General features: G+C 47.5%; 3 protein-coding genes across 4 annotated transcripts in view; 1 reads left to right on the forward strand and 2 right to left on the reverse strand.

Annotated features, from left to right (window-relative positions):
• tna (Zinc finger MIZ domain-containing protein tonalli) overlaps positions 1-27,556 on the reverse strand; it is a 318,898-nt gene that overhangs the window by 200,243 nt on the left and 91,099 nt on the right. The gene's annotated exons all lie outside the window — the stretch shown is intronic.
• Positions 2,512-4,817, forward strand: LOC142776001 (uncharacterized). The gene is made up of 4 exons (XM_075878699.1): positions 2,512-2,725; positions 3,473-3,571; positions 3,634-3,738; positions 4,131-4,817. The coding sequence occupies exons 1-4, from the start codon at positions 2,656-2,658 to the stop codon at positions 4,775-4,777; spliced, it is 921 nt and encodes a 306-aa protein (XP_075734814.1). The 5' UTR covers positions 2,512-2,655; the 3' UTR covers positions 4,778-4,817.
• Positions 4,822-7,859, reverse strand: LOC119167545 (putative nuclease HARBI1). The gene is made up of 4 exons (XM_037419049.2): positions 7,404-7,859; positions 7,205-7,347; positions 6,429-6,597; positions 4,822-5,712 (listed from the first exon to the last, which is right to left on the reverse strand). Exons 1-4 carry the CDS (start codon positions 7,803-7,805, stop codon positions 5,017-5,019), a joined length of 1,410 nt encoding a protein of 469 aa, XP_037274946.1. The 5' UTR covers positions 7,806-7,859; the 3' UTR covers positions 4,822-5,016.

The following is a 27,556-nucleotide window of genomic DNA, read 5'->3' on the forward strand; positions in this document are numbered from 1 at the left end:
GCTTCAACAAGAGAAATCGATCACTGTGTGTGTGTGTGTGTGTGTGTGTGTGTGTGTGTGTGTGTGTGTGTGTGTGTGTGTGTGTGTGTGTGTGTGTGTGTGTGTGTGTGTAAGAGAGAGAGAGACAGCGGACGAAGATTCGCGAAAGAGGTGGGCGAGGGCCGCGCCTGAGATGCGGAAGATGGGATAGGAATACTCCTAGAATATTTGCATGAGCGCTCGCGCGAGAGGCACTAGCCGGGCCTATATCTAGTTTTCTTTTTTTTTTCATTATTACGCCTCACATTGCGGATGAAGGGTGTACACACGGCGAACGTGAGTCGCCTCACACCCTCTCCAAATCTTATCCTTTCCCCGTTCCTCTTTAAAGAGACATAAACAAAACAGTTTCCTTTTCGTTCCGTCTTAAAAAGAAACAAAATATCCGAGCGGTGTTTTGCGCCCACCCTCGGCACGCATTCTCCCGTATAGCGAGCGGGCCGATGTGAACTTTGTGTGTGTGTACTCATCACCGCATAGGGGGCGCTCGGTAGATTTCGGACAGCGTGCAGATGCGTGCCGCGGCGGATGGTGGCAACACTAGGCTCGCGACGCCACAGACAAAAGCGGGACTTGCGACACAACCTGACACAGACACATCGTGTCGTTTGCGCTGGCGCAAGATGGATGTGCCAACGACAGGATTTCGGCTGCAGTACCGTGCGCCGATCGAGTTACGCAAGTCGGCTGGGCTTTGCTTTCCTCTTTGACCCGTCTACCGTGTAGAGACTGGGCGTCGCGTAAGCCAGCACTTACCCAATGCCAGGGCGAATGCAGGCGTGCAATGAAATTCGGTAAGCAAACGCAAAGCGGATAGGCGATCCCGGTGATAATAGCTCTTTTAAGCGCAAGAAAATAGGAAGGGTGGGTATACGTTCAATCTTTCGTCTCCAACGTCGCTGTTTTCACCGACTGTTCAAAAGGGACTGAATGTTCCCCGCGCAGTATCCGCAGAGAATATGAACGGGAGACAGCGAGCCGAGCAGGCGATGAGAGGAACCGGCGTCTGCAAGAATACCTCCTTCAAAAAGTGCCTCTGATTGCGCCAGAGAGCTAGCTTTCATCCACCACCTTCCAATGGCTATATATGATGTTGAGAGGCGGCCGAGGTCTTCGAAGTTTGCTCGGTGACATGCGGCGAGAATAATCTGCAGCGCTTGTTCTACCCTCGTCGGCGAGATACGACAGACGAGTGAACTCTGCCCTAATCAACAGAACAAAACACAAATATACGCCAATCTCGGATTGAGTAAACAGTCATGACTCGCGCCGTAGATCGTAAAAGAGGGCCATAAAAATACTGGTGGCCAGGGCCGCACTGCGGTTGCTGTTGCTCCCCCAATCGACGGTCGGTTAAAAAGCGTTTTGTCCGTTTTTCTCTACGTGCAGCCTTGCCCAGGCTAGATTATTTGTAAGAAGCCAGCGTTGTCTCATCTCATGAGGGTTAGGGCAATGAATTTCGATTGAGCTAGCTATAGCTGCTCTTTCACCAATGTTCTGTTCAGTTTCTTTGTATACCACGTGGCTGCGATAATAACAGTCACTGTGATCAGCATTCGGGTTTTTTCCGGGCGCTTGAGATTCACGCAGGAGTCAACTAATTTGAAAGACTGCGCTGTGTCGAAGTTCTCGCTTCGTTCGTTCTAGAGTGAGGTTCGATTATCTATTTGTCCTTGCTGCCTTCGTAGCACTAGACAAGGTGAAACGCGGCATTCTACAGCAGCCATGCACGTACGACAACTGCCTACACCGTCCTCCTGGCGGCCTCCGGCGCAAAATAAGCATACAAACAGCCCCAAGCCGCGGGGGAGCGTTTTACGGCAGTGCCCCGAGACACAGTTGTACAAGAAGCGGCCTGAAAAATTGGTAGTTCTGCGTAAAAGCGCCGTTGGGGAGGTTAAAGGCGCACCGCCAAACGCAGCCAGCCAGTTGGGCGAGAAAAGAGAGCGGGGCCGCCCATTGGCCGCCTCGGCGAAACAGGCCGCCGCGTGACGTGACGGCGTGATCGGACGAGCTCCGCCGTGTCGTCCACGCGCGGGGCGGGAAAACAAAAGAAAATGCCGCCAAACCAGACGGCCACTCTAAACTGGAATGACGGGTCTCGGCGTGCCGCCTCGGTGTCTCTCGCGCCGCTCCCCCTCCTTCTCGGTATCCCGCGCCAAAGTTCGGATGCCCTCAGCGGCGGCTCGTGAACCGGAACTCTTGACGAAAATTTATAATCCTCGGGGAGTCGCCTCGTCATCCCACGACTCCGCGTAGAGCACCCCGGCACGGCAGCGCACCGCTGGCTCCCACTCATCGGCTGCACCACAGTGGCCTCTAATGGCGAATTCCATTGAGAGAACAGGAGTAAGGGTGCCGAGCAGAGAGGAGTAGGGGGCAGAGCACTGAGAGCCGCGTCACTCGACCTGCCACTGGAATGCGGCACACCTCCGCAGAGCAGGTGTGAGGGAATAAAAAGGCGAGTGAGGAGAAAGGTTGTGCATCCCAGCGTCCTCTGCTGCAAAACACGTGCGGTCTGATCCGGACGGGCAAGGAAAGCACGTGTGGCAGTGGTTGGTACAGCGCACTCGCTTGCGCGCTATCCTGCAAAGCTGCTGCTTCGTATACTACTACATGATGGACTCGGAAGCTCAGCGCATCCTACTGTCTTTAATTCAACACCAGGCACCATCTAGTACGGAAGGTAAAGTGAATTTGATTGCTTTTTATTTGTTTCAGCGCACTTGTCGCGCATGCAGCATGCAATGCATTCTTGCGCGCGTGGACCTAAGCCCACTATTCTTTATCATATCAGAAAAACACCGTGGATATGACAGCTTTATCAGACTGTTCATGCAGTTACCAGCTGCTGCTGTCATCAGCAGTTAACAAAACGTAAACAATTCTAGAAGTACTGCAGTACACTATCCTGTTGCCAAGTTTCCTTGCATGAGTAATTAATCCTTAATTCAAAACAAACTTACATTGCAGACCCCTCCATCAGCAACAGAATGATTCGCAGCGTTTTAAGAAAAGTAACTGCGAAGTGGCGTGTAGCAAGTGTCACGTGGGTGCAGCTAAGTATTGCACGCAGTAACAATTTATTTTTATTTCTGATTTTTAAGTGGCTAATGTCTCCAGACGGCAGATCAGCATCCCACGTGATACGGTGAAGCCATACATCTCCTCGGAAGCACGATTTCTTATCGCAGGGTCGAGATGCTACGTATGATAAGCGATATTTTTTTTTAATTATCAGTGATTTGTGCAGTGTTTCATGCAGCCCTGTAACATGATGAATTGACTTTTTTAGAATTTGTTTTTTGCTTGCTCTAATCCGCTTACCTTCGAGTGTAAGGCACCCGAGTTTGCATAATGTAGCTGACTACTTGAGAAACCATTTTCATTATATAACTGATTTGATTACATTTCCATCATTGTGTGAAAACAGATGCAGTTCTGCGTACAAATATGGCTGGCGATGTGCCAAGGCGAGGGAGCGAAGAAATGCGCATGGAGCTCAGATTGCCATGCGTTGAAACAGGAGGTGGTAAGTATTAGTATTAACATTATTGCGAGGCACTACATTTACTGCTCATTTATATTTTTTAGATGGCACAGATACTCTGCACCTGCCAGCTCCCACTGCATCAAGATCAGCTGACGGGGAGACTGGTGCTCAAAGCAAGCCATCAGGCTCCAGGAGAGGAGGTGGAGGCAAGTATATTAACACTGAGTGTCTACAATTGCCTCAGCAAGTGTTCTTGGGTAAATCTAACAAGCATGCATCAGAGCGTGTAAAAGTGTACTTGTAGGAGTGATCCTTAAATGACAAAAAAAAAAAGAGAGCATGGAAAGCAGACCACTACAATTACTGGAAGACTGGCACAATTTGCATATTGCATTTACATGCACAATACCAGAACTTATCACTTATGTATGTTTGCTAGTCTGCGCAAATGCTTGTTTTGTTGATTAATGCTTGCTGATTGATAATTAAGCTCAAGTGACCGTGCTGTGTGTTAAATTATTCAATTATAAGTAATGCCTGCACAATGACCGACAGTTTCCCAATAAACCATTTATGTGTTGGTTCTTTCTTATTCTAGCTGCTGAATGGACAGAGGGGCAAACAAGGCTGCTCCTAGAGTACTACCTCAAATATTTCCCTCAGATTGGCCCATTTAAAAAATTCAAAAACAGGAAGCAAGCCTTTAAACAAATATCGATGGACATCGAGGCTGTGCTTGGCATAGCCAAAACCCCAGAACAGTGTGAAAATAGGTACAAAACAGTAATTAGGCGTCGGAAGGCGTCTTCCGACCATAACAAAAGGTCTGGTGCTTCACCCACCCCTGTGCCTTTTGACGACGAGGTGAAAAAAATTGAAAGCATTGATGACAGCATTGAACCGGAGGTAGAGCGAGACGCCTCAGGGGCTACATTCAAAGCCTCGCCCGAATCTCCGGCCGTGTTGTCACCTGCCAACACCACTGAGGAAAATAAGACGCAGTCCTCAAATCCCGACACGAAGCCACGGGTAGGAACTGCACGCCTGGCACACATGCAGTTGTTTTTTACTGAAATGAGGGCACTGCAAGAAGAAAAGGAGGCTCAAAAGGCGGCCAGACGTCAAGAAAAAGAAAATCGAAGAGCTGAAAGGCAGGCCGAGCGACAGGTGCTTCGTGAAGAGCGGCGCAAAATGCATGAAGAAAAAATGGAGATTCTCCGTCAGGCCTTTGGACTTCCAAAATAAAGTGGTAGTTTTAAATAAATAAACGTACTACCCAAAGCGATTACTTAGTTTCAATGTCTTTTATTTTCTAGTTTGGCACAATACACTACCTTGAGAAAATGCAAATGGGCCAACAGGTGTGTGGTAAGGACAATTTTTCCCAACCTTGAAGGTGTTTTAACGAGTTCAGCTTTTCAGGTGGGCCTTTGGTAAGCATATATTTGCTCACAACTGCATAACACGTAAAGGAATTCCTTGTTTCATGGCTGCTGGTTCTGCAACCCCATTTTTATCATCAAGTGATCTCTCTTGATGCTAGCCAAGCCACGTAATAGGCTATCCTGTTGGGCTACACTACTGCTGCTTACTTGAACTGCAGAAGAGCTTGAGTCTACATTTGTTGTTTGTGAGGTAAGTGACAGGTCTCGTGACAGGTTCTCTGGCAAATCTCCACAATCAATGCAGAGGTTGTGAAGCACACAGCATGAAATGATAAACTTGGACATGTTATCCACTGTCCACATATCCAACCTGTGCAGTTGTCTGAAACGATTTTTTAAATCGCCAAAAGTATTTTCAATAAGCACCCTTGTCCCGGAGAGTCTTGCATTGAAGGTTTTTTTGATGCTGTCAAGATTCCCATAGTCTCGAATTGGTGTCATCAGGTACTCCCGGAAAGGATATGCAGCATCCCCCACTATATGGTACTTGCTAGAGCACAGTTGTGGCAAAACACTTGAAATCCTGGACCGACGGAAAATGCGTGCGTCATGAATTTTGCTTGGGTAGCCAGTGCTGGCATCAAGAAACCTCTTCTTGTTGTCACAAACACCTTGAAGTGTCAAGGATAGGTAATGGTGCCGGTTTATATAAACAGATCGCACTTTCCTGGCTGGGCACCTGATAGGCATGTAGCTTCCGTCAACACACCCAATTGTGTCTGGGAATCCCGACAGCTGCAAGAGAAAAAAATGTGCACACACATAGTCAAATAAGCATGGCACTAAGGGTAATGAAAGGTGCCAATAACATGCGGAAAAGTTTAAAACAAACTGGAGACTTGAAGCTCATAACGGCGAGTGCAATACACTACCGGTACACATGATTGAAATTAACTGGCTATTTAATTGTGAAGCATCTGGGAAAAATAATTGTAATAACTTATTTAAAAGGTGCATTCTGGCACTAACTAATTCATAATTGTAATAGTAGAGCGGTAAAGAACACATGGGACCGCACGAAGGGGAATTAATGACACATACAGAGTACATACAGAGTGCACAAGTAACTGAACTCTAGGTTTATTCACTGTACATGCAGGACAAGTACTAGATGTACATCACTAAGCAGAAGATGGGAAAATAGAAGAGATATGAAACAGCATCACATGGTCAAAACTACTCAAGAAAAATGTCCGATTGCTGACAGCATTTGTAATACACATGAAGGAGGCTTGACTGTGTGGTGCTCTTTCATATCTCTTGCATTTTTACATTTTCTGTTCATTTGCAGTTCTGATCCTGCATATCAGTTGCTTTCAGTCCTTATTGTGGTTTGAGTAGGTGTAATTCCTCTTAGTCTGGTCCCTTGAGTTGTGTAGAGCTGTATGACATTGGTGTGAAAAAAACTGTAGTTTATACCTTAAATAGCATGTTTACAAAAGCATAGTTACCTTCTCAAAATCCACAGCAAGCTTCTGCAGGTCACTGGGGAACTTGATTACATTCGGTGCTATGTCGAGCAGGAATGCAGTTACTCGGCCCATCATTCTGTGGTGAGTGCTTTCTGCGACTTCAAAGCGGCCAGCGACATCTCTAATGCATGCTTTGTTGGCTGCATACCTGAAAAGGAGAGGATACTCTAATTAAATAATGGAATTAAGCTTGCTGTTGCTGTCAATGACTGAATAATGGTGTTAACAATGCTGTCGCTGTCAATGAAGCAAATTAGCAAGACAACTGAAGTCAGAAAACACGATTCCACCTTTTTGGGTGACACCTTAGAAACTCAAAATATTTGATTAGTAGAAGCACTATCTAAATAACAAATTCTAATTTTAATTCGCGCATTACATTTATAAGTGTGGAGATGAAGCTCACTGTGAACCTGCTGACACAGCCGATTTGAAATGCTTCGTGAGCAAAAGTTTTCATGGTTGTTTGTAATGATGCATCATGAATTATGCTTTGCCACTGATTCTAGTAACGAGAATTTTGTGAAGCTCAGTGTGTAGGTGTACAAACTACGAAAGCATTTCACAAAATACTATAACTCTATTACGTTCGACACTCGCTAGTAGCATTTAACAAGTTTAAAGCAAGGTGGTCCAATGACATGCTGCGAATTAGGTACATTTATTTGCAATATTTCATATGCCTCTAACCCACTATAAAACGGATTATGCAGTGACCTGATGACAGCGGCATTCCTAAACGTACGGACACTCACCAAAGAAAGGAGAGAATGTGTTCTTCAGCCGACTTGGCAGGCAGGCCACCATGATCACTGTTCTGAGGGCAGTGCGGTGACTTGGCGAATTCTGCTGCCAAGAAGTCCACGACCGGCCGCGTGACGCGGAAATTTCTTTTGAACTGGAAGAAAACAGGCCTTTAAGCAACCTAATTAAAACAGAAGCCGAATGACTCACCTCCTCGTCGGAGTAGCTAGCCACCGTCTTTGTAACATATGCTTCCACTTTCGGCCTTCGCTCTGGCAGAGAAAAGAGCTGCTGAAACGCTGCTGCATACACTTCGTCGTCATCGTCGCTGCTGCTTGAACTCGACTCGGACGTAGAGCTCCAGCAGCTATCGCTGCTGACATCGTCTAGCTCGTCAAATACTTCGGCAAGACGACGACGTTTTGCTGCCTCCGCCATCCGTGAATCTGAAGGCAGGCAAGGTGGACGTTCACTGCCAGAATCTGCCGCTACGACGTTAAAATCGTTCGAGCCCGAGCACCACGCACGCTTCGCTGCCGCCATAACCGCCCGACACGACGCCGCAAAATGTAAACAAGTGAGGAGGATTGCTGAGAGGGTATGTCCGGACATGACGTTCCAAACACGTGGTTTCCTGCGTTTTCCACTCACTCCGCTTTTTAAGAGGGAGCAGACAGAACTGGATTCGCTCGCAGGATTTCAAGCTGGACGGTTGTGCCCTCGCGATCTCCGACTTCAGCGTAGCTCCCGCCGACTGGTTCGCCCTCCGCGGTCTCCTGACGCCGTGTAGCTCTCGCATTGTGGCACCCCGCCCTTGGACTTCTTCGACCGGATCCCCACTTTCCTATCTCCTTCTTTTTTCCTCTCGTTGGCTGTCTTCTTCTGCTTCTACTTTCCTTCTATTCTTTTTATCCCTCCTTCCCCCCACCCCTATAAGGCACTGCGCCGTGTCGCCTGAAGGCAGACAGAAATTAGGTGCCTTTTTCCTCTTCATTCTAATCACTACCACCACCAGACAGAACTGCTCCTGGCTGCTCTCGGCGCAGCAAAAGCGCTCTCGCTCTACCAATGGATGACAGTGCTCCTACTCCTGTTCGACCACTGAAACACGCCGCCTCGGAAGAGAGCACTTTGAGCGTGCTTTTGAGTGCACCTGCTCTCCCAATGGAATTCGCCATAAGGTTGACCAATTCTGGTTCACCGAAGCCGTGGATGAGTTGGCGATTTTTTTTGTCCGGCTTGGATCGAGATGAATTTTTCAACGAGAGTGCTTAGTCGCTCAGTTATGGACTACTGGGCTCCGTGCACGAGATAACCAACTCATCGCTTTCCAAGACACTCGCAAATTCTGCAAGCTTTAGTCGCCCTCGTTTTAATGACTGAAGAACTGTTAACAGGATAGTGGCGAAACTCTCTCGCTTATCTTTCAGCAGACTCGCCATGCGTCGCGGCACTGTAGCAGGGTCAACTAACACCTCGGCGACCAAAGAATGCTGAGTAGCCTACGGGAAAGCTGCGGGGGACGAGGATCGGTCGACATGCAGAGAAAGAAGCGTTTATTATTTTTTTTCTCGTTTGTTTCTTCTCCTATCAGTTGGACTAGGCATCGCGATTGAATTAACGAGGCGTTCGGGGCGGGGGTTAACCGACGAGAGTGGAGGAGGGGGTTCGGAGCGAGACGAAGAGAGGGAGAAGCGGATCTCTAAGAAGAGTTATGGGACGCTAAGCCCGTCTCCGAGTCTCGAAGTAGGAGGGAAGAGCATGACGCAGCAGCAACAAAGGAGACCTTCCCAACACAAAGACAAGCTGCTGCACGAGTGGTTTCTTCCCGGGAGCGGCCGTGGCGGAGAGTCGTCTGTGGCGGTCGGCCGGGTCGGCACAGAAGCCCCCCCCCCCCCCCCCCCCCTTTTTTTTTTGCCAGACATGGCCGCCGAGCACGCGTCTCTTGTCACGTTGACCGCACCTACGGTCGAGCTCCTGCAGGAGCGGCTTCCCCGTACACTGCCGAGCCAGACATGTATAGCGGGCGCCTTGGCACTCGCGCCCGTGTCCATCCTGCAGACCTCCCGCGTCCTTCTCAGCAGGCCAGCTTCAATCGAGACCCATAGTTCTCTAAATGCGGACCTTGAACCTTGAACCCCCTCTCTCTCTGCTTTCCCTTCTCCGTCAGTTAGATTCGAGGAAAGCGAGTGGGCGAGATGGTACCGAGGCGCAGAATAACAACGCGCTCCGCAGCTGCGACCTCGGAAAGAACGAAACAAACAGAATTGCGACAAAAAGTGACGCGCACACATATATACGGGCGATCGCACGGCTAATTGTCCTTGGGGCCGGCGGACCAACGCGCGGCGGCGGTGCCCCGCTCGTAAGAGGGAAAGAGGGTGGCTTTCCTTTCCAACTCACTCGCAACTCCTTCCCGCTCCGCTCGTTGTCCAACAAGTGCCCGTTTGTCTCTTTCGGGACAGTTTGAGCACGCACGCGCAAAACGTCACAGCGTTCAGTGCGTATCACTAATTGACTGTTACGCAACAAACAGGAATCAGAGACAATAAGTGGGCGAAACCTATATTTTATTGTGCATATTTAGAACAGATAGACATTTACAAAGAAATTGTAACTACATTTTCTATGACAACGGTCTAATGATCCAAAAAAGAAAGAAACACTAGTTTGCAGTAACGAATCGGGAGAGGACGAGCTAAGACGAGCATAGAAACGCCGACTGCATAGAGTGGCGACGCGAGCTCTTCCATTCTGCGTCTTCAAACATGCGCGAGCAAGGCAAGATAAAGCAAAACAAAGATACGCACACGCTCAGCAAGTGTGCTTTCTTGTGTGTCTCGCCCATGTGCCTTTCAGCGCCAAGAAATCGTATCAAAGATATTGAGAAAATATTAACAGTGAATCTCATGCGATTTATGCACGTAAACGCCATCCACATGAAACGCCAACAATGCTTCGGTATACATACTATATTAAGTTTCGTTTAGAAAGAAAGAAAACACAAAAAAGAGGCCCCGTCGAGGTGGTCTAGTGGCTAAGGTACTCGGCTAATGACCCGCAGGTCGCGGTATCAAATCCCGGCTGCATTTCCGATGGAGGCGGAAATGTTGTAGGCCTCCGTGCTCAGATTTGGGTGCACGTTAAAGGACCCCAGGTGGTCAAACTTTCCGGAGCCCTCCACTACGGCGTCTCTCATAATCATATGGTAGTTTTGGGCCGTTAAACCCCACAAATCAATAAATCAATCATAAAAAAAGAACATACTCGCTCTACAAGCATGCAACGCAAGGCGTGTGCACTGGAAAACTTGCGAATGGTAGCTATAGTCGGTTAAAATTTAAGAATAAATACGCGCTCCACCCCTAAATCTGCAACGCACCTGTCATTCACCCTGTGCAACAAAGCAATGATTGGTAATTTCTGTTCAGGCTATAAGCTGACATTGCAAATACTACGCATATTACGAACCAAAAGTTGATCGTTTCTTGTTAAAATGTTACGTTTCGACAAGCAATGAAATCTGAATTTCTGATAAAATTTGCCAAGAAGAAAAAAAAATTTCGACCAAATACTCTCGAAATGAACACATCTCTGTACGACTTATCATATGCCCGCAACACGTGAAATGTCCTGACGTCACGTAAATGAGCAATTGCAATTAGTGGGGCATTTGTAAAAATTCCACCTGGGTGGGACGATGACTGCTGCGGGTGGAGCTTTCATCTATTCTTAGGATGTAAGTGACTACAGCGTTGTTCGCGTACACTGGATTCTCTTTATACAAAATAATCCCTATATAGTCATACTCACATCGTGAGTGTGTACTTTCAGCCGCGACAGCTTTTTGTCGCACGCGGCCGCATTATACAAACTTCAAGGCCCCGTTGAAAGACAGAGTCGAAAGTGATAAATTAATCCTGCGGAAACTGCCCACAAGAGAAGGATTAACCTGCATTTGCGTCACAATGGCGTTGGAAAGATTTCGCCGCGGCAACGTGTGATCCCGTGGGAGATAGGCATCACAATATGGGCATTAGCTTTCCTTCCATCTTGTATTATGCCTCACTAGACGTAAAGAAAGAGGGGGGCGGGGGGGGCGAAAGCAGGGGCATCGCATAATCTGCTTGGTTTGGCCTTTGCCGTATACAAAGCCTGCACGAAAAAAAAAGTTAATTTCTCGTGACAAATCAAGTCGCCGAGCGGCAAAGGTGATGCGGCAATGATTACCGTGCAAAGTGGTCCAATAAGCTGGAAGTCAACTGATGAATAACGGGTATAATGAAATGAAAGATAGCCAATAATACGTCTCCGTTCGTTACAGTTTGTTACAAGACCACACAATGTCCCACTCATTCCCCTGATGAATGTCTGGTTCCCAGAGCGAACGCAGCTCTATATATACAATAACGTGAGACATACAGTATAAGAGTGGTGTCTAACAGATGACTGAGGCTTAGTTTACACGTGTAAAGGTGAGAGGTGTCATATGAATGCGTGTCGCACAGTTTCTAACTTCCGCCTGATATCACGATCAAGTTGTTCTGCTTAGGTAATTTTCTTTTTTCAATGAAGCTGACATTGCGAAAATGGAAGTGATCGTGTAAACAATCTGGTATGGATGCTTACTGAACGAGAGTAGCCTATATAGTCACCCTTACGTCGACCGGCAGATGGGCATGTGACTCACGCTGTTCAGGGGGCTTTGCCACTATATAGAAGGCATTGACAAAAAAAAAAAAAAAAAAAACATGCCCTCACATTGCTAAACAGACAAATAAGTATACATACTGGCATTTAGGGGCTGCTACGGGTCCCTTGTTCCCAATGAGGAGTATTCGTCGAAGCCCGTATAGGGAGAATTACCATATAGGCGTAACGCTGCAGACGCTCGATCTTCCGCTACTGACCTGACGCTCTTCGAGCAAACTTGCACGACTTCATGAAAGTCTTGTTGAAGCAGTAAGGCGATGAAAGCATGGCGGTGAGCCGTTGCCTCCGCGGAGGACAGCTGTGGAAATTAAACTGTCGTATAATATGCCGTTAGGCCAATAGAATACACGTACGTACACATCACCGCACCGGAACTTGCCGATTCATTATTCAAGGAGTGCACGGTAGAACAAAAGAATATGGACGTATGAGTTGCTGACGCATACTCCCTTCCCCCGGTTTATATATATATATATATATACACTCGTGCATGCAAGCAGGGACAGTGGCTTGTTTTGTTCGTCACCTCCCCGATCCCGTTTTCCCGGGGTCCCTTTCGTGAGTGCAACGGCAGAGAGGCTTCCCACACGGGGTTCGGAGGAGGGAGGCCCAGCATGCGTGCGGTTCGACGCGCACCACCAGTCGACGATCAGGCGCCTGCAGCTGAACGAGACGACGCCCAGTCGCCACTGGCTGGCCGACTCTTCTGCCTGTTTTATCTTTTGCACGCCTTCGCTTTGCGGGGCTATGACTCGTGCTTTTAGGAAGTGGCTGTTGCCGCGGCTGCAGGGGTCCGGACCAGCATCGCCGGGGAAAAGCGCGCCACCACATGGGGAACCCAGAGTGAGAGGGCGGAGTGTGCGGGGGTGTATATATGCGTATATATAAGGAAGCGGCTTACGGTGCCAGTCAGGCAAAAAATATATACACGTGGAAGAGAGAGAGAGAAAACGGAGGTTAGCAGCCGCGTAATATTGATTAGGCGTGCGAACGCGAGCCATCGATCGTTCAGTTGCTCAACTTTCTCCCGTTAAATCTGTGGCTCGAGAGCGCTAACACAACGACGAGCTGCGAACGGCGGCGATGTCCGATAAGAAACACGAAGGGACGCTTGTTGAACGTCTACGAGGAGAGCAGAATCAGGGCCATTTTATCAAACCAGAAATACGACACAAGAGACCCGGCGACAGCTCTTCATCGTTTTACAGAATGCGGTGCTTAGTTTCGGAATCTGAGAGAAACAGAGAGAGAGAGAGTTTGTGATACTTAGAGTACGCGACAACGGGGCCAGCGACAGCGAATATTTATAAAGTGAGCGCAAATATTCTAAGCTTACGAGAGACAACTCAATATACGGTGACTATTCGGAAATTCTAATGTTTTCGGAAATCCTTTTTGAATACTTTACGCCGCTCATGTCGCACGATCGGAGATAACATTTGAAGAAAAAATTCGAATATTTTCTCCCGACGAAGAGTTTTGAAAAGTTGGATCATTTGCAAAAAAAAAAAGGGGGGGGGGGCGTCTTTTCGCGGCGGACATTGTTTCTCATTACAGATGTGCTAGAGTGACATTTTATTGGATTAAACTTAGACTTACTTAACTGTACCATACTTGATAAGATTGCGAAAATATCTGCCAGGACCATTGGAACCAAAGAAAAAAATATTTTTAGTCCTTCCATAGACAACACGCATTTCTGGACTGGTAGCAAGCCTAAAATTAGTTGTTATTGGTCAACAAGGCAACCTATTGCATACGCCATTGCGTACTGTCCATCAAGATCCAGTAATAATGGAGAATAAAAGGTGGACTGTCTAATAATAGTCATCTCATGTTCTAAGCGTACACTAGAAAAAAAAAACGTGGCTGATCTCCCTATATAGCAATCGGTATACCACGAAAGTGAAACGTGTCTTCACAGATGTAATTGAGCGTTTACTGTGCATTGTTTCAGCAACAGCAAGATATTGCAAAGTCACGGGAAGAACAGCAAGCAGCTCGAAACTTGCAGCGCGCACCTCAAGCAGAAAGCACACACGAAATTATCATACATACAAGACGAGCGCGGACTAACAACTGTCACAGCTTGACATTTAAAGCAGGCTCTTCAAACAGAAAGACGCACGAAACGAGCGCACAAGTATATACAGGACAAGCGCGAACAAGTGTCGCGTGTGTTCGTTGTGTGTCAGCAGCGCGCTCCTTTCGTAAACGCGGCCGCGGCAGCGTGCGAAGTGACCTTCGTCCTCTCCCGAATTACGAGTCTGGTGAGCCCGCGCGCATGCAGGGAGACCACGCTCCGTGGAGGCGTCGACCTTCAGAGCCCGCCCAACGCTAGGGTGCCTCGATGCGCTCGTTCGCCTCCACTCGGGGGCGCGCATCGAGGCATCCTACGCAACGCGAGCCCGTCGCGCCATCTCGCCACTGATAACAAAAACACGCTAAAGTTTTGGAGCTCTGAGGATGGCCAAACGATGTATGGTGTATTAAATGGCTTGCCGTTAGCACCCTCGACAAGGTACGCTGGGTTAGCGCCGCCCGCTGCGAATTGAGAGGTTGCATGGTTCGACGCCGGGTGACAGACTCTTCTCGTTTTTTGTTTTCTTTGCAATGTATTAGTATGTATTTTACAACGTCATATATGTGACGGAAATACGTCAGCGGAGCTGTGATGGACCCCGTTATAAAACACTTTCTCGTGTTGATATGCTGTACAATGACACAATATTTCTAGTAATGCTGTGGATACAAGGATAGCGTGAACTTATACTTGATATGAGCGGTGCATTATTCACGAAATAGCCAGAAATTGCCAATATTTGATTCGCTACCATTCTGACACTATTCGATTTGGTCTTAGCAATTGCTTTTCGCCCAACCTAACTTGAAATTGTCTGACTCACCAAATGATTAAAGTGGGCCGTTTGCCCTCCTCCAAAGATCGAGCGCGCGCGGGTAGCCCAAAAACGGCGTAAAGAATCACGATCGCAAGAACACATTGTTATGTTCGGAGACAACACTTCGGAGACAACTTGGCGAAGTTTGAAGACTACCTGTCACTGAAAACTGCTTTTCCATTTCCTTCACATAGATAAATAGGTATGCGCGTGCCCCTACAAGTGACAACGCTAATACATACATCGAATAACTATCCGATAGCTCCACCAATCCGCCCTTCATTCGTTGCATATCTAACGAAGTGGTGCAACCAAATTAAGATGTCTGTAGCACGCTACTATGGCTGTGAGTAGTCACTGAGAAAAGATAGCCTTTGGGCACGTGCCCGGAACGTAAGCTGCCATCACTAAGTGACAACACTCGCATCTGAAGTACAAAAATGACGAATCCAGTCTCTCGATCAAAAACCTACATCGTTTAATATAAGTTGCGGGGTTTTGCGTCCCAGTGGCGCATGCACGGGCTACCAGTGCCATCCAGATAGCTTTCTTCTCCGCACTACGTCGCAGTGTGGCAATAATGTAAGCGCGGTTTCAGCCATCAAATTTCCGCCGGACGCGTGTACACGCACCGTGCGCGACCTATTACACCCGAACTGCTGTCTCTTTTGCTTCACAGCGCAACCTTACACCTTAATGGCCGCCTGAAGAGGGAGTATTCTGTCTCTACATAAGCCTTCTCTTTACTTGAGAACAAGCCACTCAATGTCGACATAACGGTCGCCTCGCACACACCGAGAGTCAACACACCGGCAGATGCGATGCCTCTTCTCCCTTTCTTCTTCCTTTCACAATTCGGGACAATGACAGAGCTTCGTGGCAGCGGCGAAAGCCCCGCCGCGTTCTCCACCCGACCGCGCGTGCGCTTCGTCATCGCGGCGGGGCGAGCAGCCAGTGCACTTCCCGCACTTTTCCCCGCCACTCGGCCGGGGAGCCACGTGTCAAATCAAACATCGCTATGATAAAGGAGCCTCCGACGACCCAATCGCCCGCCACGCCCGCGCGCTCCCCTGGCGTCTCCCTGTCGCGCGTCCCCCTGCTCCTTGGCCCAGTATTGACGAAAGCGTCCCTGTTCCAGATGACACTGATAAAGTGGAGCCCCACCGCTGCTGTTTGCTATGAAATCTGACGTGGCCTGGCCGATCAGGCCGCGGCTCCGCCTGCGCCATGTTGCTGCGCCACTGTGGTCGTGGAGAGGGAGAGGTGTTGTAAGTGCGCGCGCCCCTGTGTTCACGCACTCGCCCCACCACTGCGCCGCGGATTAGACCGAGCGCATCCGAGTAATGCGCGCAACACGTAACGGTTTGCTCGCCGAAGTCACGCGGCAAAATATAATTGAGCGCAGCCTTCGATAGCTCGTCAGCGGTAATCACAGAAGTGTCGCACGGCTGCCGCTTCGTTGTTACGTCAGAGTAACACCATTTAAGTAACAGGACAAAGGCAAAGCATGTCTGACATAACGAAAAGACTTGTTTCAGTGCTGCCAGGTGTGTCACCAATACAGTGATATTAACTATTCAGGAAAAACGTAGTTTGAAGCTGAAATTTAAAACAAAAATCACAAGAGACGCCTGCAAGTATTGTTGCCACCTTAAAGGCGTTCCCAAAGGGGGCGACGTAATCCAAACAACCGCAATATTGGGAAGTTCTGGTAATATCCGTACCGGCTATATTTTACACATTTCGCAGTTCCACCGAAATATGGGTCATAACGAGATCATTTTTGATTCAGAGCTGCACACGTAATTTCAGACATCCTACGCTTTCAATACTGCCACATTGTTCAGCAATATTTTCTTAGGACGCAGAGCAAACAAATCACTGTGTCAGAGCCTAATGAGACAGCATCTACAAATAACAGCTAGTGGACCATTAAGCCAAAGCCTATAGTGAAACAGCGCCGACAGTCTACAAATAACACACCGTTCGAAAAGGCACGGCACACGGGGTGTTCGCCAGCAGCAGTCCATAATCACCCCACCCTCGAACGACGGCACTGCTGGAAGTTCGCAGCTCGTGTCAGCACCGCGTTCGATAAGATCACGAAAACGCAGCTCCACGCGCCTGAATATTCGCGCACAAGTGGGTCAGACATACGAGCCTCAATTTACGTTCGGCTTACTTAAGAGAGCGTCACTCAACGAGAACTACGCAACTTAATCTCCAAGTGAGGCGAACCGGGGATGAGACCACTCCGCGCTACAGAAGCGGCAAGTCAGTGGGGGAAAGCCGCGCTCCCGCCGCCATCTGTCCCTCGCGCTCACAACGCCCCTTTTAAAAAGCCAGTCCGCTTCTCCTCCTCCTCGGCATCACCCCGTTCCCTAACCTCTTTGTTTTCCCGGAAGGGGGACACCCGCCTGCATGACTCAATACGTTTCGTGCGACCGGCTCCCGGGCAGACGGGAGTGCGAGGTGACGTCACTGCGGCGTCACGCTGATTCGCGCTCTAGGGCCGCGTACTCTCCGGCCACTGAGCACGCTAAGTGGCCGCTTTGAGGACTCGATCAGAGCGCGAGATTAAACGCAGAATGACAATCAAGACTTCCGGTTAAGCGGTCCCTGAAGGCTATACATTGAAATGTTGGTGCATCCAATAGACTCATCGAAAATATCCGTAACAATGGAGATAGTTTAGATGGGGTGTCCTACGTAATCGTGTCTATGAACCTATAGTCGTCAGTGGCTACTGTCAGCGGCCAACCTCATCCAACGTATCGATTGGCTCTCTCAGGTGTACGTTGGTTGGCTTAGCCGGATGAAGCCGAAGCGGGAAAAAACAAACGGCATACTTAGCATCAGCGCTGTCTTTGCGTGGCATGCACAGATTATGACATTCGCATCGCTGCAACAAGGTTACCAATTTTTCAGCTTGAAGTCGAGTTAGTGATATACCGAGGAGGTCCTGAGCACATGGTTTGAAACAAATATTTAACCAAAAATTGCTTCTTGGAAGAAAGCAGTGACCTACTAGCCAAGTAAATACAGAAAATGTTTGGGTTCTGTTTGTGACCTGTACATATTGAGGGGCAATACAAGATGACTTACAAGCAAACATCAGTTACTCATCAATTGTCCTATGCAATCTACATTGGTAAGTACAAATACGAGACAGCTGAGTAACATAAGGCAGGTCCCCTTTTCATTCTTTTGCTTTTTTGCTTGGAAGGGTGATAAGCAGAGTTGGGCAGAGCATACAACGTGCAGAACACCCAACACATGGTTTGTTGCAGGAACAACATGGTTGCAAAGAGAACCACGACACGTGAAAATTTTAGCATGGCCACGAATTGTTTTGACGTGTACTTAGTCCCGTATCAAATCTTGGAATTATCACTGCAAAAACACCTCCGATTTTTATCTCTCTTCTTAAAATAGAAAGATGCACCACAAAACCAGACGGAACTAGTCGTTAATGTTGCGACTAAATGTCATTGTGTCAAAAGAATGTCATTTATTTTCCCACGATAACTGCCGAAAATTACCCCGTCCAGGCTGCTAATCACTGTCGTCGATTTCTGGGGTTCCCCCTCATCCAAACTTGAAGTATACATTTCTCACGACGCCCCGCCGCGGTGGTCCAGTGGTTAAGGTACTCGGCTGCAGACCCGCAGGTCACGGGATCGAATCCCGGCTGCGGCGGCTGCATTTCGGATGGAGGCGGAAACGCTGTAGGCCCGCGTGCTCAGATTTGGGTGCACGTTAAAGAACCCCAGGTGGTCGAAATTTCCGGAGCCCTCCACTACGGCCTCCCTCATAATCATATGGTGGTTTTGGGACGTTAAACCCCACATATCAATCAAGCAACATTTCTCACGACTCAAAACTGCAGCAAACAATTGCCTATGGCTTCCGGATTCTCGCAAAGACATGTCCGCACATTTTTAGACCATGGTATGGACGTATCTATTTCTCTATCATGTTTCACTAAGAGCTTTGCGTCTCGAGGCAATATATAGCAATGAATATACGACCGACAGCTCTGGTCCTAGGCGATAGAAAAAAACTAGAGCTAATTATGAGAGATTCCCTTCTGTGATCACAGCCACGCCCTTACCACTGCATTCTGACTGTCTTCTATTATAGCCTGCCTTGAAAGATTTTCAGAGCTCCTGTGATGTAATTTAGAATGCTTTGTTCACGTCTGTAATATACAAGTAGTGTTTTGGGACGTTCAACTTCACATATCCATCCGTTAGAATACTTTGTTCGCTTTATTTAGGCCTAATATACAATGTTTTTTACCTCCACTGACAAATACGCCCAAATATGAGAGAAGAAGACTGAAAGTACGGTCTAATTTTCATCATGCCTGCCATTCAGTTCATTTGTTTTCTTGCACTTTTGTGCAGAACCAGATTTTTTTGTAGTTACTACAGATAAATCATGTCAGTTTCTGGGGGTTCTAGGTGTTGTGCGAAACCGCAAGAAACGACGCATGCCATGGTGGGACTCCGTATAAATTTTGAACATCTGGGGTTCCTTAAAATGCTCCTGAATCAGAGTGTATACGGGTGCTCTTGCATGTCACGCCGATTGAAGTGTGGTCGGCGTGCCAGGAAATAAAACCCGTGTCCTTGAGTTCAGCGATATCCAGGAATGAATGCGCAGAGACGCACGGTAATTCCATGATAACGCCTGCCGGTAGTAAAAGCGTGACCGTTATCGTATTTGCTTAAACCTTCGACACGTGGTCAGATTAAATACAACACGCTAATGCTGCGGCACGTCAGGGAGGTGCTTTGTGCCAGTGACGCGTTATCATGTGAACCGCAGTTAGGCATAGAAGCTGGATATTTCGGAGCACGGATACGTTAGAATAATTGAGCCAAGTGTAACTGTGTAGAAACAGTTAACGTTGCAATACAAGCACGTCCACTTATGCTACCCTCGCCAAAACGTTCATTGTTCTATCTCCATAAGTTGGGCGGCTGACTGCGGTGATCTTTATTTTTCTTTCTGCCCCCCCCCCTCCCCCAGGATTCTAAAATTTTGACAAGGTGGTGCTCATGCACCTCCAAACGCTGAATTTCAGGGAAACCGTAAAACTTAATTTTGATTACTCGGTACTCTGTTTCATTTTACTTGTTCTATACTGCGCCAGTACAAGCTCTACCTCCTTGATGCACTTTTTTGTATTTTTAATTTCTATAACGAGCAGTTATACCATAGTATTTGACTAGAGTATAAAGTTGGGTATGTTGGTAAGACATATTTAATCGACGTAGCGCGTTTTGAAACATATGACAAGGGAAGGGACAGAAGGGAGCGCTTTGTGCCAGTCCTCACTACCTCACGCTCCCTTCTGTCCCTTCCCTTGTCCTAGGTTTCAAAACGCGCTACGTAGATTAAGTTATACCATGTCACAGTTCATTTGTTGTCTTGTATAATTACTTTTTAATAACTTATCCGAGTGATGCTTTCGAAATAATCTGGTTCTTTTTTTCCATAATTAGTACTGGAGGTTCTCTTATACTTTGCTGACACGCAGGTCGCGGGATCGAATCCCTGCTGCGGCGGCTGCATTTCCAATGGAGGCGGAAATGCTGTAGGGTCGTGTGCTCATATGTGGGTGCACGTTAAAGAACCCCAGTTGGTCGAAATTTCCCGATCCCTCCACTATATGGCATCTCTCATAATCACATGGTGGTTTTGGGACGTTCAACCCCACATATCAATCAGGTTCTCTTATACAGACAAGATTTTGGGGAATTACTTCTGTATACATGTATTTTTCTGTGTTTGTATTCGCACGAATGAATGAACCAACTTCCATTTAAAAGCACTGTCAAATGCAATGAAACACCTTTTGCAAGATTGACAGCAAAGACCATATTTCCCACGCTATAAGACCATTTGTGCCACGTTGTACAAAACACGCGCCCACGCTGCAGTGAGATCTTTTCGATTTAACGAGACATGTGTAGGACCTTTCCATGCAGCCACTCAGGCTTCCACGTTAGGCAAGAGCGCAAAGCAATTAGAAGGTTGCACACTTTGAAAAGCTTCCATCGCCACATCTTTTTTTTTTTAACTGTGAAAGCTGTTTTGAGATCACAACACGAGTCACGTGCGCTCTGCGGTTGTCCGCCGCCGCCGGTGGCCGTAACCGCTATCGCACAAAATAAGAAAAATATTTTAGTAAATACAAAACACTAAGGACACAACGGGACTCGAACCCGGGTCCCCTGCGTACGTACAAGCCTAGAATTATACCACTGAGTCACGCCGGTGCTTGGAACTCCTTTGCAAACTTGATGTTGCGAAAGGAATTGCGCTAATATGAGCAATAAAGCGCTTTAGAACAGCAAAGAAGCAACGAGGTGTAATGTGAATAGCGCAACGAGCGGGTCGTCTACGCTCTAAAAACTGCGGAGGGCATCGCAGGAGTAAAAAAAGGCCAAGTTACTCTTCAAAGTGTTCTACTCTCGCAAAGCATCACATAGAGTGAAATTCCTTTTCACTCTGTACGAAACGAAAGAGTGAAACAGCTTTCTACTCTTCCTCTTTTCGAGACAGTGAAATACCCGTACACTCTTCAGGCATGATAGAGTAAAACGAGGTAATACTCTTGCTCTTTATCACTTTTAGATGCGTCGGCACACCGCGTGTGATTATCACTACCTAAAAACCACACGTATATGCAGTAAAACGTACTGCATTTGTTTGTTGAGACGGTGGAGATGGTTAACAAAAATAACAGCGCTTCCATGCACGCGCAAGTGGATTTCAGCGCACTGTATGACCCTCGGAACTCCTAATATCCACGTTTTTAGCCTTGGATCTCTGTAGTGAAATAAGCGACTAATATCTCGTCCAATCGATCACGACCAAAACTCAACGCAAACGGCTATGATATTCTTCTTATATTAGTATTGAGGTTTTTCGCTACGACCATCGCACACGGGCGATGGTGGCGTAACATTTTTAGAGTGGTTTTTGAGTCTTAGTTTTTAGAGTGTAATAATGTTCCAGCCCTTTACAAAAGCTTGATCTTGTTCAGCTACTAACTGTGGCGCATACCCACGGTAGGGAATTGTGAAGATTGCAAAAGCTCCTCGCAGAATTCTTCATCGTCGTCAGCCACAGCACACATAATTGCACAAAGTTCCTTGCAAGTGTGAAGCAAGTATCGTGCTTCTCCGAAGAATGACGAAGGATGGCATAGCGAATACCTGCCCACTACAGAACGATTAGTGGCGAGGTGGCAAGTGGGTTTACCCCCAAGTGTGCTTGCAGTGCCTAACCACCATATTCACAAACGCTCCTCGACTCGACTTTCACCCTTAACTTGACGGAGTTGAACACTGCGCCACTACTCGGCCGAAAATGACGCTGTGCTACTCAAGAATTGCAGCAGATTATCGCAGATATGCAGTCAAGTGAAGGTGAAGCGTTGAGTGAAGGGACGTTCTAGAATACAGGGGTAAGGGTGTTAAAAGAAGGCTCTGAAAGGCCACTCTTCCAGCTTTCGCTGCGACAGTGCTGCGCGTTCTGCGTAGCCCTGGCGGTCTTTTTTCTCTCTGGTTTCATTATCATATGTGGGCGCTTGTTCGAGCAAGCCAGCGACCAAGGCCGAAAATAATGAGAAATAAAGATGATCATTACGAAACACGTTCCTCTTCGTTTTATAATCCTTCAATAATGAAGTTGCCAGATATGTCACCACCACCTCTTGCCAACCATGCCAAGTCGACGTTGGTACTCTGCCGCAGTGTCTATACAAACAAGAATCTGGGCTGTAATGGCAAAATTCAACCTTGAAAGTTGATTAGGTTGCCTAATTGATTGTCCGTCCTTTTTACCTTTTTTCTGATTGGTACCTCACTCCACTCATATATACGCCGAAGAAGAAAAGAGTATGGGAGGTGAGAACATCGTGTACACGCGCAAGCACATGGGTGATCGAAGGCCACCACACAGAAACAGAGCGCTGCTGTCAATGCTACTAACAACAATAACAGAATCGATAGCGCGTTAAAATATTGAATGGGCACGAGAACGTAACCCAAGCTTCCCATCCCAAACGAGCGTTAACATCGCGGTTCGAAACTTTAGTGCTACAATGGTGCGGCGATAGCGGAATTTTCTGAAAAGCGAAGACAAGAATACGAAAAGCGACAGTTGAAATAAGCTGGTCATGTGTGCTCAAACCTTCGAGAAACTTCCAAGAGCGAGCTATTTTATAAAAGCATATACCATGGAAGAGCCCACTCACTGTAGACTGTCGTTCACTTCTTTATATCACCGAAAAAGAACGTGGACCAAAGCTCCGCCTTAAGCATGCACTCCTGAGGCACCCGCCCACGCAGTTCTGAGAAATTTGCCTTTGGCGCGACACTATGGCTCCCCGTTACACTGACACTTGTTCGCAACGAAAGCTTCCTTGAATTCCTAAGAACCGAAGCTCCATCTCCTCCTTTATCGTCCCTCTTACACAATTAAGAAAAAAATAACACGTCCCTCTCGTTGAGTTGGCCCACATAAGACTGCACCATCCTCTATCCTCCTCCACCATTCTGTAAAATGCTCTGCTATGGGTCGACCCATTCCACGCTGGTAAAGAGCTGTAGGCGATGTGGACGGCGCCTACCGCTGTGTGTAAAAGTGGGACAGGTCTATATATACTAAGGCCACCATTCTTTATTCAACGGCAATATAATTAACCCGTCCATCACGAGAGAGACGCGGGCATATATATATATATATATATATATATATATATATATATATATATATATATATATATATATATATATATATATATATATATATATATATATATATATATATATATATATGCGTGTGTGTGTGTGTGTGTGTTTATTAGTGCATATAGAAAACGACGCGAATCAAGAAAAAGATGCGAACTTTCTCTCACTCACTGAGTCAATGAAAGCGCGGACTACAAGAAAGAAGCAACGACGATACGACAAATGCGACAGATGCCGAGAGCAAGAACACATAAAAAAGAAAGAAAGAAAGAAAGAAAGAAAGAAAGAAAGAAAGAAAGAAAGAAAGAAAGAAAGAAAGATTTGACTCAATCCATAAGTGCTTCAGCACAAAAGTTCCATACAACAAAGGAGACTCGCAGAAACTTAACCATACCCTGTCTTCTCTAAGTCCAAAAAAAGTAAACAAAAAAAGAAAAAAAGAAAACAAAGTGAGGATGGCAAGCGCTTGCACATGTATATTATATTAAGTGAAGTAAGAGTAAGGAAAGAGAGAATGAGAGATACATGCGTGGCAGCGCGATGCTCGCACGATGGGGGCGGGTATACGGGAAAGAGAAGCGCAGAACCGTAGATTTATAAACCGAGCGCGCAACGGGCAGCGCGATTTGCGAAAGGCTCAACAAACGAACGAGCGAAAGATAGTAGGAAAGAAGTAAAAAGAGCCCCATCAAAGGTAGCCGGGGCTACAGGAGAAAGAGGACCAAGCAAGAAACGACGAAGGAAAACGGGAGTAGAGAAATCAAGTTTATGCGGGAAGGGGGACAAGTGTAGAAAGAGCTTAAAGAAGCGTTGCAGCCGAGGAAGAGCGGGAGAGATCTAGACGGAGAAAGAGCCGCAAGGGCTAAAAAAGGCGAGAGGAAAACTTTCGCTCGCGCTTTCCATGACGCTCACCTCAGAGAGCTGGGGAAGAAGCAAAAACGAAAGGGCAGGACAACACTACCCCATAGAAGAAGAGCGAGCCATGGCGTTAAAGAAATGCAAAAAAAAAAAACAGAAGTTTTTCTTTCAACCAGGAGGAAAAGGTATAGCATGATGAAATCAGGCGTGCGGCTTGCAAATACAGACGCTGGTCGAGACAACCATGGCCGATGAAGAAGAGAGAGAGAGAAAAACTAAGAAGAGAGAAAAAAAAGATGGATACGAAATTAAAAAAAAAAGACAATACCAACTAAGCAACGGAGCGCGGACACGAGGGGCAAAAGAAATGATAGATAGATATAAAGAGAGAGAGAGAGAAAGGTACGAAACAAGGCACGAAACAGAAGCGGGAGTTGCGGAGCGTAAGACGGGGAGAAATAATGGCAAAGTAGAGGACAAGGGGAGGGCACCCTCCAATAATGAGGAAAAGAATACAAGAAAGAAACCGACAGATAGACGTAACGCTAAAACGAGAGCCATGAAGCGAAAAGGGGCGCATCAACGGTGAAGTTCGGAGGAGTGCGACCAGGCATGGGGAAGAGCGTGAGAGGGAAGAGCAAGGGAGAGTGGCAGTCAACGAGAAATCGAAATAGGGAAAACAAAGAACAATGAAAGTACGCACTTTCTCTCCTTCTCAGGGCATTCATAAGGGCCGTTCGAGCACTAGAGAAAGAAAAATATAATAAAGTGCGAGGGGGAAAGTGTAATGCAAGTTAAGGAGAGTGGAACTAAATAACGAAGAAGGGGGAGAATAAAACGAGCGCTCCTCAGTGGCGAGCTCAGCGCGCGCGCTACGGCAAATAAAGCACGCAAGCAGAAAACCGTTCAAGAAAGTGAAATCGGGGAGACGTACAGGGGAAGAAGCGGAACTCAAAACGATAAGCTTCTCCGCCATTTACTGCGCGCCAGTGTTTTCTCCCTCTGCCGCACGGCCACCGTGCCCTGGATGGAAGTGCCTCCACTCGGCGTGTGCGCCGGGATCCACAGACACACGCACGCTCGCCAGATTCCCTTATTTCGCCCCCTCACTCGCCCGTTCCCTCCGTCTCTCCCGCCTTCGTGGATTTCCTTCCCGTGCTCATTTCTCCAGAGTTCGTATATCGACCTAGATTTATTATTGCTATCTTTTTTTTTTGTCTTCTTCCTCTTTTGTTCGGCGGACAAATGGTGCCCTTCTAGCGCTGCACACGATGGCGAAAGTTAGAAAGAACGTGTCATAACAAGTAGAGACTGTCTATCCTGGCAGGGAACGAGACATATCAAACTAAACAGGAACAGAAAAGCGCGCGAGAGAGGAGGGGTGGGGCGGCGAAGGAACGCACGCGAACGAAGGCGCCGATTGACACGCAGTAAGCGCTTTTTACGCCGCGCTGTATATACGCTGCAGCTCCTCCGTTCGCTCGTCATCATCTTTCCCTCTCTCTCCTGCGCACATGCAAATTCCGGGCGCCTTCATTTGAGCACCACTGAGTGCGCGCGAACGTCGGGGATTTCTGATTTGCACATATTATACCGAATGCGCCGAGAAAATGGAATAAAGGGAACGAATAGCGCAGAACGGATGGAGCTGCGTTTCCATGAAAAAGCTCCATGCGTCACGTTTTGGGGCGTAACAGATCTGAGCGGTTCATCTGTTAATCATACGACTGCCGCTTCTAGTCATTCTAACTTCTTTCTTTCCTTTTTCTCTGCTTCGCTTCTTAAAGATATACGTATTGAGTGAATTGCGAGGGACGACGTTGTTGGCACCGGCGGAGCGAAGCTGGGACAAAAAAAAAAAAAAAGGCCTCCTGCCAAAGCTAATACATATTGCGCGAAATGCATGTGTACCTGCGGCAATAAAGTGTCGTGGCCTTCACTTTGAAGCACCGATGAACAACATAGCATTAGACATGAAAAGTAACCTCTTATTTTCATAATTGCGCGGGCTAAGAAACGACATGGACGAAGGAAGAGACGCAACCAGAAACATTGTGCACAGACACAGAAACACGAACACGTGACTTTCGATATTGAATGGTGAGCGAGACCTGAACGGTAAATATATCGCTCCATCATTAGGTTTAGTGTTGTTCCTTCGGAGCAACAGGCATTAGTCGATCACGTTAACCCCTTTTCCTCCACGACCAATTTGTTTGCTGCTTACTTGCTTGGCCATATCCCGCCCAACTGGGTGCTTCCGGCCTTTAGACAGATATACACATCGTTCTCCCACGATTCGCTCTTCAGCCTTCAGCAGTGCTCATTATTATTCCACGTTTCATGGAAGACCAGCGATTTATCAGGTTCAGCTGTACGTCATCCCGCAGAGACGGGGGACTTAAAGATATACCTACAGGATACGAAGAAAGATAGACAGGTGGATCAGAAATACTGCTGTTTTTTAACTAACAGATTGCTCCCACCGTCTTCCTCGTGTATGAAACATCTTACAAAACACGGCGCAACACTGTTCTTGGCCGGCCGCGCTTACCTTTATTCGGAAGGCAAGTGGAACCTGACCACGTAACTCAACTTCGCAGGGACCAAACGCACCACGACCAATGCGCAAACAAAGCAGGTTGCGCAACGAGAGAGTGACGGTGTGACACTGCCAACGCCGTGACTTAAGCAGGGCGACGTGAAGCAACGCAGAAAGTGAGAAGTGAGAAAGGGGAAAAGTGGGAACGAGCCAAACAGCAAGACAACGGCAACCCTGCGTGTGTCCTTCGCCCATGATCGTGTTCCTATAGGAGAATGGTTTCGCCCCCTCACGGCCTTCGGCGTTCTCCCCTTTTCGGGAGCAGTTCCCCAATGCCGAAGGTGGGGGCGCGGCGATAGCGTGGGTGCGCCCACTCGCGACCTGTGGCTCGAAGCCTCCCGCGTCGACACGAAACACGCGACGAGGAGGAAGGCACCGCTCTGCGCACGCAACGCCACTGCTTTGATAAGACAGATGCTTGGGCTGTTTTTCTCCTTGTCTCTTCTTCTGTAGTTACGGCGTAACTACTCGTACTCTTGCGCTGTGCAAATATGTTGGTCTGCTTCAGCTGACCCCAGT

Source organism: Rhipicephalus microplus, chromosome X (genome assembly GCF_043290135.1).
Source record: "Rhipicephalus microplus isolate Deutch F79 chromosome X, USDA_Rmic, whole genome shotgun sequence".
NCBI lineage: Eukaryota > Metazoa > Arthropoda > Arachnida > Ixodida > Ixodidae > Rhipicephalus > Rhipicephalus microplus.

Excerpts from the sequence above, each read along its gene's own strand:
- LOC142776001 (XM_075878699.1), top strand. The coding sequence starts at position 2,656 with ATGATGGACTCGGAAGCTCAGCGCATCCTACTGTCTTTAATTCAACAC. Across the intron at positions 2,726-3,472 it reads GGCACCATCTAGTACGGAAG|ATGCAGTTCTGCGTACAAAT; the intron begins GTAAAGTGAATT and ends GTGTGAAAACAG. Across the intron at positions 3,572-3,633 it reads ATGCGTTGAAACAGGAGGTG|ATGGCACAGATACTCTGCAC; the intron begins GTAAGTATTAGT and ends TATATTTTTTAG.
- LOC119167545 (XM_037419049.2), bottom strand. The coding sequence starts at position 7,805 with ATGTCCGGACATACCCTCTCAGCAATCCTCCTCACTTGTTTACATTTT. Across the intron at positions 6,598-7,204 it reads CACATTCTCTCCTTTCTTTG|GTATGCAGCCAACAAAGCAT; the intron begins GTGAGTGTCCGT and ends TCTCCTTTTCAG. Across the intron at positions 5,713-6,428 it reads TTGCTGTGGATTTTGAGAAG|CTGTCGGGATTCCCAGACAC; the intron begins GTAACTATGCTT and ends TTTCTCTTGCAG.